The sequence below is a fragment of the Sorex fumeus genome, unplaced genomic scaffold (genome assembly GCF_029834395.1).
Source record: "Sorex fumeus unplaced genomic scaffold, SorFum_2.1 ptg000129l, whole genome shotgun sequence".
NCBI classification, from domain to species: Eukaryota; Metazoa; Chordata; class Mammalia; order Eulipotyphla; family Soricidae; genus Sorex; species Sorex fumeus.
The window spans coordinates 7,216,986-7,233,420 of record NW_026606186.1 but is presented as its reverse complement, the minus strand read 5'-3'; the positions used below and the strand labels follow the sequence as shown (position 1 = coordinate 7,233,420).

General features: G+C 46.8%; 1 protein-coding gene and 1 pseudogene across 3 annotated transcripts in view; one reads left to right on the top strand and one right to left on the bottom strand.

The window, feature by feature from the left end:
* The window catches only part of RABGAP1 (RAB GTPase activating protein 1), a 168,780-nt gene that overhangs the window by 133,016 nt on the left and 19,329 nt on the right, over positions 1–16,435 (top strand). For all 3 annotated transcript variants that reach the window (XM_056138508.1, XM_056138510.1, XM_056138509.1), the window contains one exon: positions 19–147. In XM_056138508.1, coding sequence (XP_055994483.1) covers positions 19–147 — 129 coding nt within the window. The remainder of the gene's footprint in view (positions 1–18; positions 148–16,435) is intronic.
* LOC130045701 (mitochondrial import inner membrane translocase subunit Tim10-like) lies at positions 9,417–9,753 on the bottom strand (annotated as a pseudogene).

The window sequence follows — 16,435 nt, the reverse complement described above, 5'->3', positions numbered from 1 at the left end:
CTGTTGTATTTCCTTAAGACTTCCAAGGATGACTTGCTCTTAACTGACTTTGAAGGTGCCTTGAAGTTCTTCAGGGTTCAGCTTCCCAAGAGATACCGCTCAGAAGAAAACGCAAAGAAGCTCATGGAATTAGCTTGCAACATGAAGGTAAGGCTAGTTTTTTGCACTAATTTAGATTCTTTGGTGGCTCAGCCCTCCTGATCAATCTGTAATCTGATACATAATGATAGAATTGTTTCCTTCTGCTACTTTCTTCCCCAGATTATTTTCGTATGTGTCTGATTTTCATTGCCTCTCCCTGCTCTGAGGGAACTGTTGTCACCATTTGGAAGACAACCCCAAAACTCCAGAAGTTAGCGCTCCCTCACGCTCCATCACAGCCTTATAGTACTCAGCAGTGAACCCAGGTTTCATGTTTTCTATTAACTCTCAATATTTGTTGTGGTCAGAAACTCCCTCAACTGAATTGTGCAGTGCCTGAAGAAAACACGTTCCGTTTCATCACTTCCATGGGTTATGACTTGTACCGCTGTTTGTTTTTGTAGATTTGCTCTCCTTAGGTCCATGCTAAAATCAAGTTTTGTGTTTGAAAGGGAAAGTACCTGAGGGGGGTGGGTATGATCTGGGGATGGAGGCAAGTGGCCCAGAGAGTTGTAGTCAGACTCTTCTAGGGTGTCGAAAAGACTCATGTTTTCTTTCAAGGGCCCCTGAAATTAATGTGTCAGGGCCGGTGTGGTAGGGAAGAAGCGTTGCTGTATATTGTTTAGAGTAAAAACAGGAAGATCAGAGTTCAGTGCTTTTTTTAAGGCACGGATCTTTTTTTTTTTTCTTTTTGCTGTTTTTGTTTTTGTTTTTGGCTGGACTATCTATAGATAGCACAGCGGCAAGGAGTTTGCCTTGCACGCAGCTGACCCGGCCAACAGGGGTTCAATTCCTCCGCCCCTCTCTTAGAGCCCGGCAAGCTACCGAGAGTATCTCACCCGCACGGCAGAGCCTGGCAAGCTCCCCGTGACATATTCGATATGCCAGACACAGTAACAACAAGTCTCAAAACGTTACTGGGCCCGCTCGAGCAAATCGATGAATAACGGGAGGACAGTGCTACAGTGCAGTGCTTGTTTTTGTTTTGGGGTCACACCCGGTTGGTGCTCAGAGGTTGTCTCCCGCCCCCCCGCCCCCACCCCGCTCTGTGCTCAAATCATTGCAGGCAATCCTGAGGGACCGTATGACATGCTGGGGACCAAACCTGAGTTCTGCCACGGACAGAGCAAGCTCCTTACCTCCTGTACTATATTTCCAGCCGATAGGCACAGTTTGTTAAGTAAAAATACCATACTCTTGGTTCTGTATGCCAGGTTAAATTTAATGCAGACTTCTCTTCCTTACGTACTTGGATGCACTGAATAAAATATAACCCAAGAATGTTTGGGGCTGGTGCAACAACAGTACAGTGGGTTGGGTGGTTCCTTGCACACACCCAGCCCAGGTTCCATCCTCAACACCCCTTATGGTCCCTGGAGCCTTCCAGGAGTACGCCCTGAGCACCACTGGGTGTGCCAACACCCTCCCCCCTCAAAAAAAAAAACAAACAAACAAGAAATTAATGTTAAATGATCTAAATGTGGGACTGGAGCGATAGCACAGCGGGTAGGGTGTTTGCCTTGCACACAGCCGACCCAGGTTCAATTCCCAGCATCCCATATAGTCCCCTGAGCACTGCCTGGAGTAATTCCTGAGTGCATGAACCAGGAGTAACCCCTGTTTATCGCTGGGTGTGACTCAAAAAGCGAAAAATTAATAATAAAAATTAAAAAATAGATGATCTAGTTGGTCTTAAAAAGAAAAACATTCATGTGTCTAAAACAAATTAGCCTAAACTAGTGTTTCTGTAAGCTGCTGAAACAGCCCTGAGGATTATGGAGTTGATTAAGCATTATGGTTTTAATCCTCACATAGACACATATGGACACCTGGAATTTGGCAATGGAAACTCAAACCTCTACATAAGTCCACAGATGACTTTGAAATGGGTATTCCTGTTTGGGAAAAGAAAAATACAGAAAAACTGTACCTATAAATCTAAGAAACAATAGAAAACATAACAAAATGAATGGAGAATTTGAGTAAAGAACTAAAAATTAAAATGTCAGTAAAAGTAAGTAAGTTAGTAAAGGCCCTCCCGTTGATCATCGATTTGCTCGAGCGGGCCCAGTAACGTCTCCATTGGAGACTTTGTTGTTACTGTGTCTGGCATATGGAATACGTCACGGGGAGCTTGCCAGGCTCTGCCGTGCGGGCGAGATACTGTCGGTAGCTTGCTGGGCTCTCCGAGAGGGGCGGAGGAATCGAACTCGGGTCGGCCATGTTGGCTGCGTGCAAGGCAGACGCCCTACCGCTGTGCTAAGGTTACTTAAAGTGTTCAGTATTTCACAAAGAGTATATAACTAGTGTTCAGTGATGCTTTGCTTCTCTGGGTGAAGAATAATGAAATATATATATATGTATATAGACATATATATATATATATCTGGAGCAATAGCACAGTGGGTAGGGCATTTGCCTTGCACGCAGCCAACCTGGGTTCTGTTCCTCCATCCCTCTCGGAGAGCCCAGCAAGCTACTGAGAGTATCCTGCCTGCATGGCAAGAGCCTGGCAAGTTCCCCGTGGCATAGTCGATATGCCAAAAAGACTAACAACAGATCTCACAATGGAGATGTTACTGGTGCCCACTCGAGCAAATTGATGAACAGCGGGAGGACAGTGCTTACAGTGCAGTGCTACATATGCATATATACATACACACACACACAAACAGATTAACTACAAACCTATGTCACTCCTGGTAATTAGTAATGGTTCAAATTACGAGAGCTACTACCAGATTCTTTTCTCTGGTGTATCAAGCAGAGACTGGAAAGATATCAAACACTTTCCAGTATCATTTCAAAGAGAGTGAATTTGTGCAAGGAACATGGAACCAAGTGAGCACTGCTGGGTGGCTGGGTGGGCCCATTTGGGGGGACAGGGGAGCCTTGCGGTTGCAGACTAAACCTCCCCCGAAGATTTCTCACCTTTGGGGTGTTCACTAGCTTGGAATCTTGAAAAATAGTTGAATAATAGGGGATCCTTCTGTTTCCGTTTTCTGTGTGGGGCTGTTGGATGTCTCTTTTTCCCTTTCGTTTTTCCAGCTCACCTGTTCTTTCAGGGAATTACGGACGACAAAGCTGCACTGTGCACAGTTTGCATTTAGCCAAGTGATTCCTCCTAGCACTTGGGGATCTCTGCAGGACTCGGGTGTGCTTGGGGCAGTTTCCCCTACCTAAGTTTGGTTTAGGGTGAGAAACGTCACAGCGTGCAAAAGCCCACAGACTCCCCGGAAGAAGAGAGAAGGAGATTTTTCTACCTCCGGGTTGGATGTGGCAAGTTTGGTTTAGTTAGTGATGATCAGTTGTACTCTGGCAGCAGCTCTTAATGTCGTAAAACATTAGGGAAGAAATAGGCACTTGTTGAGCCTGTTGCATAAAGAACCTCATTCCCAGTGATAATTTGCCAGCTCAGAAACAAGAAAACTCATTGACGAGCCCGGTCATTAGCCCTGGGCTGTGTGGACCTCAGGCAGTATGGGGCCTCAGGCAGGACAAAAAGAGAAAAATGCGTGCAATTTCCTAGGACTTCAGCGCCCTCTCTGTATACGTGAAAACTGGATTCCTACTGTGTGGGAACTCTGGGGTAGGATCTAGAAAGGAAGCCTCCGCTCTATATTGTATTAAAAATCTCATTCCATTGTTCTTTGTTTTTCAGTTGTGGCAAGTTTTTTCTTTTAAGCTGTGCTTCCTAATTGTGGTGTGAATTGAAACTGCTTTGCCTCTCATTCAAGTCAGGGATCAAATACCCAGTCGATGGTGGAGGGATTGATGTAGTATTGTAGACTGTGATACCTCAATAAATAAGGAGCTGGAGCCATCATATAGCATTTGTATGCTATGTGCAAGGTAGGGCATTTGCCTTGCATACAGCTGACCTGGGTTCAAACCCTGGCGTCTCAAAAGGTCCCCTGAGTCGACTAAGGGTGATCTCTGAGCACAGAGCCAGAAGTAAGCCCTGAGCACTGCCACATGTGCCCCCAAACCAAAATAATAATAATTTATCATTTTATCTTATTTACTTATTGACTTTCTGGATCACATCAGGTATACCTCAGGGGTTACTCCTGGCTCTGCACTCAGGAATCACTTGGTGCTCAGGGGACCATATGGAATGCCGGGGATCAACCCAGGTCAACCACATGCGCGGCCATGTGTCCTGTGCACTGCACCATCACTCTGGCCACAATTTATCTTTATCAAATCTTTTCTCTTCTGTTCTCTCTTCCCCTAAAAAAACCCATTTTTTGTTGTCATTCTTAGCAATATGATTTTAGCGGTTATAGTTATATTTGTTATTTTTAGGGCTTTTATTAGCATCTTAATTGTTTCAGTAAATTGAGCAAATCGCGTACAGAAACCAGGAGAGTTTCTGGCTAGGAAGAAGTCCCCTGGTGGAATTCATTCCTTTTCCCTCTTCTCAGACAAGACATTCCAATTAGTGTGGCTGTACCAGAAATGGCCACAAGAGGGCGGTGCTACTCAAAGTGTCTCAGGTACCTGTCTTCCTTTTCTAACAAGTCTTTCTGCTTCAGTTTGCCTGACCTTACCTTCCTCTGTTCTGTCCTTCTACTTCTTTTTTCCTTTCTTGCCTTAATTTATGACGGAATTGAAAGATTTATTTTAGACGTTTTTCTCTTAGTCTCATATTTAGTAGCATCTATCAGCTGGCCTCTGAACTTCACTTTTTGTGGGTCAGTGACCTAATACAGATCTGAATGGAACTGCACTTGAAATGGGTTATTCTAGGATGCGGTAATGGCCCTAGTAACTGCGGAACCCTTTCATCGTCCTGCAGTTTTGGAACATAATCATGAACATAATTTGACTTATTTAGAATTATATTTGGGCTAGAGCGATAGCACAACGGGTAGGGTGTTTGCCTTGCACGCATCCAACATGGCCGACCTGAGTTCGATTCCTCCACCCCTCTTGGAGAGCCCAGCAAGCTATCTCGCCTGCACAGCAAAGCCTGGCAGGCTATCCATGACGTATTCGATATGCCAGACACAGTAACAACAAAGTCTCACGATGGAGACGTTACTGGGCCCGCTCGAGCAAATCGACGATCGACGGGAGGACAGTGACAGAATTATATTCATAACGTTATTAGTAACTATGTATAAGGTTAGTATATCACTGTCTGGATCAGTAGCTATCAGAGCTCTGTCTGTGGAGGGAAAATGTAACTGGGAATAGAACCCAGGGCCCCTCCCCTCCAAAGCCCCAACTCCACCACCTGAGCTCCGTCCCTGGCCCCAATCTAGGAATTTTTACAAATCATAAAATTAATATTAGAGCAACAGCATCAGCCCAGATGCTGGGTCCAGTTAAGTATAGACTTAACTATCTGCACTGTCACTGAATTCAGCTTTTCTTATCACTTGGCCAGGCTATGGGTTTTTTGTTTTTGTTTTTTGGTTTTATTAAAAACATCATGATTTACAAAGTTACTCATTTTACAGTTGTTCCAAGCACTTAGTGTTCCAACACCACCAGTGTGACCTTCCGTCCACTAGTATTCCCAGTTTCTCTCCCAATCCCAACCTGCCCCCTTTGGTACATAATAAATTTATATTTCTTACTTTACCAAAACTTTAAAAGTTGGCAAATGGAATGATCAGAAAATAAATCAGTAAGAGCCAATTAGTCATCACTATATTATTTTGACCTATGTAAAATTAAAACTACTTAATACAATATAGTAAAATGCCTGTTCTCATTTAGTATATACGTTTTTAGCCCTGGAATCTAAAGTATATTAAATTTTATTTTATACTTGGATTTTGTGGACTGGAGCAATAGCACAGCGGGTAGGGCGTTCGCCTTACACGCGGCCAACATGGCCGACCCGAGTTCGATTCCTCCACCCCTCTCGGAGAGCCCGGCAAGCTACCGAGAGTATTCGATATGCCAGACACAGTAACAACAAAGTCTCCAATGGAGACGTTACTGGGCCCGCTCGAGCAAATCGACGATCAACGGGAGGGCCTTTACCTTTTTACCTTTTACTTGGATTTTGTGGGCTGGAGCGATAGCACAGCAGTAGGGCGTTTGCCTTGCACGCAGCCAACATGGCCGACCTGAGTTCGATTCCTCCACCCTTCTTGGAGAGCTCAGCAAGCTAACGAGAGTATCTCGCCTGCACAGCAAAGCCTGGCAAGCTACCCATGACGTATTCGATATGCCAAACACAGTAACAACAAAGTCTCCAAAGGAAACGTTACAGGGCCCGCTCAAGCAAATCGATGAACGACGGGAGGACAGTGGCAGTGACTTGGATTTTGTTATGGTAACTATCATGTCTCACCTGTCGTTAATAACACTTTTAAAGCAAGTTTGTGTTGATATATTTTGGAGTTAATAGGGAGTAGGTAGGCCTACATATTTCCCCTTACACGTCATAAAAACACTGGCTTACACGTGATGATTTGTTATAGACATTCAGTATTCCAACACGAATCCCACCACCATTACACCTTCCCTCCACCTATGACTCCAGTTTTCCCAGCCACTCTTAAGCCAGACCCCATAGCAGGCCCTCAGTGGTTTATTTTATATTGCTTGTTGTCAATAATTTGCTAACAGATCTATAAAAAGTGTCTCCTTGGAAGAAAGTTAGTGAAGATTACTGTATCTCACCATGGCAGGCTATGGCTCTTCCTTTTTTGCTTCTTTGTACCTTGTAGGATTGAATGTTACCAGAAATTTTTTTAGTGAGGGCCCTATTTCTCCGCACTGACCCCCAAAATTTGCCATTTGTTCTCCTGGGTCCTTACTGCGTGGGTATCCTGCTTCCAATTTATTCCTTGCCTTTTAGGAAAACATCCCAATTCCAGAACCAGGTTGCTTAATTCTCTCTCATGGTCTTTGAGGGACTTTGAATAGATGAAATTGTAAAGGCTCAGAGAGTCCATAGAGTATGACTGGTTTCAGGAGGCCCTTTTGGTGACCATCGCGGTTGTCACAGCTCTCTTCCTGGCTCACCCTCTGTTGCTACGAGGAGAAGTTGAAGCCAGACTTGTGAAAAGAAAAAGAATACATTCTTTGGGGACGGCTGGAGAGATAGCATAGCGGGTAGGGCACTTGCCTTGCACGCCGCCAACCCAGGTTCAATTCCCAGCATCCCATATGGTCCCCTGAGCACTGCCAGGAGTAATTCCTGAGTGCATGAGCCAGGAGTAACCCCTGAGCATCGCCAGGTGTGACCCAAAAAAAAAAAAAAAGAATACAACCTTTTTTCTGAACAGAAGAAGCCCAACACCCCCCCCCCCCTTTAAAAAAAGAATCCCTTCTCTTTTTCTTCAACTTCCTGTGCCCTTCCTGCCTGGGTAACCTTAGCTCTTTTGCCAGTGTCCCCTGTCATATTTGTTCTTGGTTCTGGGTGCTTGGTCCTGCTATTTGGAGCCCTCCCAGCAGTCCTCATGGCCTCTGGTAGTGTTGGGGAGCCAAAGGCAGGGCTCTCTCTCTCCTGCCCCCCACTTGGTTTGTTTCAGGTTTTTCTGGTCAATTTCCGTGGTACACATGGAGTGAAATCATCCAATGCTTGTTTTTTTCCCTCTGACTTGCTTTGCTTCACATATCCTCCAAAGTTCCTTCCACTTTGCTAATGAAAGACAAAATTCCGTCTTTTAATACTATTAAGTAACTTAATAGTATTGCATTATGGGGGCTGGAGCAATACTACAGAGGATAGGGTATTTGCCTTGCATGCAGCCAACCTGGCTGGGTTTGATTCCCAGCATCCCATATGGACCCCCGAGCAGTGCCAGGAGTAATGACTGAGTGCAAAGCCAGGAGTAAATGCTGTGCATCACCAAGTGTGACCCAGAAAGCAAAAAAATATATAATATTGCACTGTTTGTGTGTATATATATGCATAGATAGATAGATAGATAGATCACTATCACTGTCCTCCCGTTGTTCATCGATTTGCTCGAGCGGGCCCAATAACATCTCCATTGGAGACTTTGTTGTTACTGTGTTTGGCATATCCAATACGTCATGGGGAGCTTGCCAGGCTCTGCCATGAGGGTGAGATAGTCTCGGTAGCTTGCCGGGCTCTCCGAGGGGGCGGAGGAATTGAACTCAGGTCGGCCATGTTGGTTGCGTGCAAGGCAAATGCCCTACCGCTGTGCTATCGCTCCAGCCCATATATATATATATATATATATAAACACGTTTGCTCTGACCAGTCATCTGCAGACATAGGACATTTAGTTGTTTCCATATTTTTACCAATTGTAAATAATGCTGCATTAAGCATGGGAATGACAGAATTCTGTGTTTTTTTGTTTTGTTTTGTTTTTTATTTGTTTGTGGGCTGGAGCAATAGCACAGCGGGTAGGGCATTTGCCTTGCATGCTGTCAACCCGGGTTAAATTCCTCCACCCCTCTCGGAGAGCCCGGCGAGCTACCAGAAGTATCCCGCCCACACGGCAAAGCCTGGCAAGCTTCCGTGGCGTATTCAGTATGCCAAAAACAGTAATAACAAGTTTCACAATGGAGACATCACTGGTGCCCACTCAAGCAAATCGATGAACAACAAGAGGACAGTGCTACAGTGCTTGTTTGTTTGTATTTTGCTTTTGGGTCACACCCGGCAGTGCTCAGGGGCTACCTAGTTCTGCACTCAGGAATTACTCCTGGTGGTGCTCGGGGATCATAGGGGATGCCGGGAATCAAATCAGGTCAGCCACGCACAAGGTAAATGCACTCCCAATGTACTATCGCTCCAGCCCCTGTGTTAATTTTTTATGCTTGTCAGATAGAAGCCCAGAAACGGGAATACTGAGCCTTATCGTAGCTCCATCGTACCTTGTTGAGGCAGTCCCAAGTGGTTTCCATGGTTCCCTCCGGTTTCTATCCCCCATCAGTTCAGGAGGTTCCTTGGTCTCCTCACCCTTTCCCACGCTGCTTCTTTAGTGTGGAAGCCATTTTCACAGGTCTGAGCTGATACTTCACTATACTTTGGATTCGTACTTCCCTGACAGTGACGATAAGCATCCTTTTTTTGTTACGGTTTTGTTTGGGGACCAAACCCATCTGTGCTCAGAGCTTACTCCTGGCTGTACTCTCAGGGATCCCCCCTGGAGGCCCCTGGGGGGTTATGGGGTGCCTGGGAACCAATCCCGGTCAACAACTGGCTAGGCAAGTGCCTACCACTGCACCAGCTCTCAGCCCAATAAGAATCTTTTTTTTTCCCCCCAAAGGGGGCTCTATTATTAAGTGGGGGAGGAGGAGGGAAGGAGGGGAGGGTGCGGTCAGGGGCCTCACGTCGGCCCAGAGGTCTGCTATACCCTCTTCATCAGCTCCTCGTCTTGCATAGACAGCTCCGTTAACTTTTGCCCATTCGTTCATGGATGTCCAGGTACTTGGAGACGCAGCGATCCAAGCACACAGAATTCAGATGCCCTAGTCCTGACATCACTGCAGGCCAGCCGTGGGCCCTCAGTACGTAACTTAATCTCTAGAAGTCTCCATTTCCTCTTCTTAAAATGGAGGAATGAAAAATGAACCCAAGGCATTTTGGACTGCTCTGTTGTACTTACCAGCCATCATCTCTACCTCCAGCTCGGCCACAGGGTGCTGAGCCCTGAGCAGATCCATCCCCATCCTGCAGCGCTGGCCGCCACTGCCCACGGCAGGTGACAGCACCCACCCCAGTGTCCCCCAACTTCAGGCAGACCCCGAGAGAGCAGGCTCGATAAGCATCTTTTTATGCCTATTGGTATCGTTTCTTCTCGTCTTGTTTAATTTTGGGGTCAGGCCCTGTGGTGCTCAGGGGCTCTTCCTGGCTCAGTGCTCAGGGTGACCTGTGTGGTGGTGCTCTGGGGACCAGAATGGTGATAGGGATCAGACTGGTTCAGATGCATCATGCCCACTGCCTTGCCTCTGTGCTCTTTCCTCCTGCTATGTTTGTCCTCTTGGGGAAACTGTTAAATTTTTCTCCCCGTTTTGTCTGGGTGGTTTGTTTTGGTTGTTGAATTGTATCTATTTGTAGACCTTGGGTATTAACTCCCTCTTCAGTGTGCAAATATCCCGCCCCGTTCAGCATTGTCTTCTTGCTCTGTCTGTGTGCAGAGACGGGGCTGCAGTCTCGGGGAGCACATGGGATGCTGGGCATAGGATCACTCTGGCCACTGATACCGTCTTTTGTCGTGCAAAAGTTTCCGATATCATGAGTCTCGGTTATTTATCTTGGCTTCGGTTTCTCTTGCTGTCAGGGTCACGTTTCCAAAGAGGCACTGCAGCTGCCGGCGGGGATGCTTCACCCTCGTTTCCTTCCATACCATCTGGTTCAGGGTTTGGACCTGGCTCTCCCCGCCTGGTCCTCATATACATGGTTAGAATCAGTCCAGTTTCATTCTTTTTTTTCTTCCTTTCTTTTTTTGGGTCACACCCGGCGATGCACAGGTGTTACTCCTGGCTCTGCACTCAGGAATTACCCCTGGCAGTGCTCAGGGCACCCTACGGGATACTGGGAATCAAACCCGTGTCGGCCAGATGCAAGGCAAACGCCCTACCCGCTGTGCTGTCGCTCCAGCCCCCTTGCGGTTTCATCATTTTGTGTGTGGTTTTTCGGTTTTTCCCAACACTTTATCGAAATGACTTTTTCTTGCTTTATGGACAGTTCTTTTGTCACAGGTCATAAGCTGTCTCTGTGGGCTTATTTCTGTCTCATTATCCCTGGGTCTGTTTGCATTCTAGTGCCATCCACCTTTAATTGCTGTTGCCCTGCAGCGTGGCACGAAGTCAGGTACCATAGAGCCTCCACTTTTCCTTTCGGCCCCCAGGATTGCTCTCGCTGTTGAAGGTCTTCAGTGACGTCATTTAAATGTTAACATTTTTAAATACATTTATTTAAAGTATGTCACTGGATTGTTGACTGCGATTGCATTGTTTGTGTATATTGCTTGCAAAGTGGACATTTTTATTATGTAATTCTCTCCATCTATCAGTGTGTGCCACCTTTTCTCCTCTCAATGTCTAGTTCTAGTCATAGTCTCATTCCTTATTTCATGTCCTTTAACAGGTTTTGTACTTTTATTGCATAAGACCTTTGTTAGTTTTATCCTTAAGTGTGTCATTCTTTTGAACACACTTAAAATCTGGGTTTTCTTAATTTCTTCTCATGATTTGCATATAGCAAAGATGATGTTTAGGGTGGCTGTTGTTCTTCAGGTAATCATTGGCGTCCTCCTTCACACCTAAGTGCTATTTTGACCTCTTTTGCTTGGCATAAACTCACCTTAAGTGTAAAATCACAAAGCGCGCGCGTGTGTGTGTGTATGTGTGTGTGTGTGTGTGTGTGTATGTGTGAAGAACTGTGCTCAGTAGGGCGCATGCTACAAAGATGGATTAGAAACTGGAATTACCTTGTGTGTATGTGTGTGAGTGTGTGTGTGTGTGTGTGTGTGAGAGAGAGAGAGAGAGAGAGAGAGAGAGAGAGAGAGAGAGAGAGAGAGAGAGAACTGCTCAGAAGGGCACATGCTACAGAGATGGATTAGAAACTAGAATTACCAGGTGTGTGTGTGTGTGTGTGTGTGTGTATGTGTGTGTGTGTGTGTGAGAGAGAGAGAGAGAGAGAGAGAGAGAGAGAGAGAGAGAACGAGGGGCACATGCTACAGAGATGGATTAGAAACTAGAATTACCAGGTGTGTGTGTGTGTGTGTGTGTGTGTGTGTGTGTGTGTGTGAGAAGAACTGTGCTCAGTAGGGCGCGTGCTACAGAGATGGATTAGAAACTAGAATTGCCAGGCCAGAGAGTAGTACAGAGGCCTTCCCTGAGCTCTGGCAGGTGCGATACCTGAACACCGCTTGGTGTCGCCCAAAAACCAGTTACACAAAACAAAAAAAGAACAGAGCTGGAATCTACCCCAATTGGTATTACCTTCCTGGTATTGCACTGTGAGACCAGCCCACTTGGCCTGAGGGTTTCAATGCCTAGGACAGGCTCTTTCCATATCAGAACCTTGACCTAAAGATGAAATGCAGCAGTGGGTGGAAGCTGCCTTAGTCTCTGGAGAGCGCTTTGTAAATCTCAGGTTCTTTCCATTACCTCCGAGAAGCAAATTCTTTGCCATAGGCATGCTAGAAAAGAGAGGTAGACTTGTGTCGTGTTCTCTGTTTAGAAAAAGGCTTCAGGGGTTTGGATTTTTCTCAAGTGCATCAAACCTCCTCCTGATACAGCGCCCTTCAGCCCTGCCACAGAACTGGCTTTAAACGTTCCCTTTTCAGTGCACAGAAGGGCTTCTCCACGCAGGGCAGAGTCCGACATCAACAGCAGTTAAGGCAAATGCAGGAATCGCTCCTGTGTCCTGTTCTTGGTTAAATGGACTCGGTTTCAGTGGTTCCTGGTCGCATCACATGTTCCCAGGATTGTTATTTCTTCTGATCCAGGACAGGAACGCAAAGTTTATGGAAGAGAGGTCAGGTTTGCCAGACATTCTTCTGATCTTCACCTATTGTAGATTTCCATTCCATGGGATTCCTTTCAGAATATTCTTGATAGGAACCTTCAGGAGTTTCACAAGTGAGGAAACTGAAAGCGTAGGCTCAGAGTAGACAGAGCTTAGGCACAGCCTGGCACCAAGAGCTGGAGTCGGGAATAGGCCAGTCTACGAGCTCAGAGAGCAGAGCTCATTCCCAGCCAGGCCCGTAACCACCCCCGCCCCCACCCCACCCGCCAGCCCCCTCTCCCTCCTCTCTCCCTCTCTCTCTACATGCCTTGTATAGAGCACTGGCAGTGCCCGGTCCCTGCCTGCAGTAGATGTGTGGCGAGTAGACAGTCCTGGGAGATGTTTCCGACTAGATTCGTGCGTCCCCGGCAGTATCAGACAGGCATGCGCAAGTCTCCACCTTCTTTCTAGTTCAGGGTTCCTTAACCTGAGACTATGGATGGTCTTCAGTGTCGCTATTCTTGGGGGGTCACCATCCCGCAGTGACCCAAGGGCCCTTTGTTGCATTTGGGGCTTCGCCCTTCCTCCACCCCCGCCCACCTCTGCCCAGCAACAGATAAACAAAGAACTTAAGGAAAGAAGGAACCAGGGCCCCCAGGCTGGTTGGTAATCAGTGGCCATTTATTCAAGTCTCACTGCATTATTATAGAGAAATCAAGAAGGGTTGGGGGTAGCAGTTATTTAGAGGTACGGTTGAACCTTAGGTTGAACGGCATCATAACAATGAGGAGTTGTGAAGCCCTTCCTTCAGGGGAAGTTCTAGGGGATTTACTTCAGAACAAAAATCTCATTGAGGACTCAGCACTCTACCTCACTACTGGAACTTCAGCCCAAGGGCAGGATTTCATTCAAGGGCGCATTGCTTTCTCCTTTCCTCAGCTAGTAATCCATTGAAACAATAATATTAAATTTACTTCTTGGTAATATTTCTAGTCATCTTTAATGAATACCCACCAACTGCCGTGTAACCCCTTCAACAGCCAGGATCCAGAAACTATAAAACCAAGCTCCCAGAAGCGCACGGCCGCATTAGCAGCTGTGCAATCTCTTATCGTCTAGTTCTCACTCTCAGAGAACCCAGCAGGCTGCTGAGTCTCCTGCCCGCATGTAGGCCTGCCTGGAAATACCTGTAAAGGTGATTAGAGCCTGCCCCAAAAGTCTCCATCCCTCTAGGAGAGCCCAGCAAGCTACCAAGAGTATCCCGCCCACACAGCATAGCCTGGCAAACTACCTGTGGCGTACTTGATATGCCAGAAACAGTAACAATGATGGTCCTCATTCCCCTGGCCCTGAAAGAGCCCCGAATATGCCATTGGGCTACACTAGCACGTGACAGGGATGAATGGAGACATTACTGGTGCCCACTCAAGCAAATCGATGAACAACGGGGTGATAATGACAGTGATAGTCATTTAATGAACACGGTAAGACATGTGTTGAGCTTAAAGGGTAGATCTTCCTGGGGACATCTTGCCACATATCCCAGACCACAGTCCTCGGGCCAGGTTAGTCTTTCCTAACCCCAGCAGGGTCCTTATTCAGTTACTTCTTTTTGGGTCATGACAGTTTGTTCTGTGACTGTGCTCTTATTATACTTTTATGGCACTTAGCTTGACCCTTTCCGATGCCAGGGTAGCGTAGGATTGTCCTGGGTTCATCCAAGTTCCTCACCAGGAACCCCCTTTAGGGGTATTAGGAACTAAGGGCAGCTGAGGCTTAAGTCAAGTAAACATGGCAGATGCCCAGGAGTAAATGTTATTCAGAGTCAATTAACTCACAAGTTACAAAAGCGCGTAGCATTAACTGTCTTCTGTGTCTATACAAAAAGGACATTGCTCTAAAGCAAACTATGCAAAGGACATAAGGAAAAGAGAAAAGCAATATTCCACTTACATATACAAAATCCAGAGCCCTCCGATTTGACCTACAGGGTACAGGGTCTGATTTGGGAATGAAAGTGATTAACATATAGGGAAAGAAGAGCACAGGGGAGAGGTTAAAGACAAACACCAAGGTTTGGGGGAGTCCCTGATGGAATTAGATGTGCCTCGTGAGCACTGTGATGGGTGTAAAGGTAAAGGCCCTCCCGTTGTTCATCGATTTGCTCGAGCGGGCCCAGTAACGTCTCCATTGGAGACTTTTGTTGTTACTGTGTTTGGCATATCGAATACATCACGGGTGGCTTGCCAGGCTCTGCCGTGCGGGCGAGATACTCTCGGTAGCTTGCCGGGCTCTCCGAGAGGGGCGGAGGAATCGAACTCGGGTCGGCCATGTTGGCTGCGTGCAAGGCAAACGCCCTACCGCTGTGCTATCAACTTAAGCTCCTCTAGAGCAAGGAGAAACCAGTGTAGCTTCTCAAAGTGCACAGAACTGTAGTCCAGAACTTCAAGGAGCCCATGAGCCCTCCGAAATAGTGTGTAGATTGTTCTGTTGCTGGGATGGGGTGGAGCAGAATTGATGTCTGTGTTTTTTTCATGGGAACATTGTGGGGGTTTTTTTAGGGGAGCTGGAGTCGGAGATTTCGGCGGTGTTTTAAAACGTTTCTTTCCCGGAGAGGGCAGAGGCCCCGGCACCAACTGCAGTGGGGAGGATGGAATTGCAAGCTCAGCCTCATACAGGAAATCGGGGTCTCTCACCTCTGAAAGTTCGACAGACCAAACCTCCAGTCCCATACCTCCGCGTATGCTTTTGTGATTGCCACAGGTTTGTGAGAGGAGTTCCAGAGAGGGCCTCGTTTGGAACTCTGGGACGAACTGCGTAGCTTCCCAAATTCTAAATTCCAAGAAGGTGTTATTTGCGTAATTAGGAGCCAGCAAAATGAACTTTTCACTTCTGAGATTGGAGACTGTGTCTTTGTTTGGTCTTGTTTTTAATTTTGGTTTGGGCGCCACACCAGGTGGTGCTCAGAGGTGACTCTTGACTCTCTGCTCAGGGATCACTCCTGGTGGGGCTCAGGGGAATGTTTGGGGCACCGGGGATTGAATCTGGGTTCCCCATGTACAAGGCGAGCACCCTACCCCCTGTACTATCCCTTTGGCCCCCAGTACCTGTGTCTTTGTTCATTAAGTACTTTAGGTTTACTCTGCCACACGTTAGCGATTGCATAGTAAGAGGTTCTACCCGTGTGGGTTTTGCACGTTGATGGCTGTATACATCGTTGGGTCACTGTTCACATCTTGCATACATCTCGACTCTGTACACGTCTTGCATCCAGCAAAGAACATCACATGGAGGAGGACTCAGATATTGGGTGAATAAAGACCCCTGTTAGATCATTAACTCATTGGCACCAGCGCGTACTACTGGTGACTCACACTTGAATGTTGTTTATCAGCACAAATTGCAGTGCCAGCATCAAAATGTCAATTTTATTCTTTTTTTTTCCTTTTTGGGTCACACCCGGCAGCGCTCAGGGGTTACTCCTGGTGGTGCTTGGGGGGGACCATATGGGATGCCAGGGATCAAACCCGGGTCGGCTCCTGCCCACAAAATGTTAATTTTAGAAGATTTTTTGTTTTAGTGCATTCACCATATTCACCATCGGTACTGAGTTCCTATTATGTTCCAGGCATTAAGTTTGGAGATAAAGTGGTAAGCCAAAAAGAAGGGTGGGCTGTTTCCTGGTGGAGCCCCAAATACGTCAGTATACATAAATGATCATGCACGTGAGCGAGTGTCACGCAGGAATGGGCGGGGAGCTGTGAGTACGCAGCTGCATCCGGGCTGGATAGGAGGAACGGCGCCCGCCGGGGATGACTCACTACAGGCGATGCTGCCTGCTGGCCTCAAAGGCACACGCCTGCTCGTGTGAGGGTGTCCAGGCAGAGACCA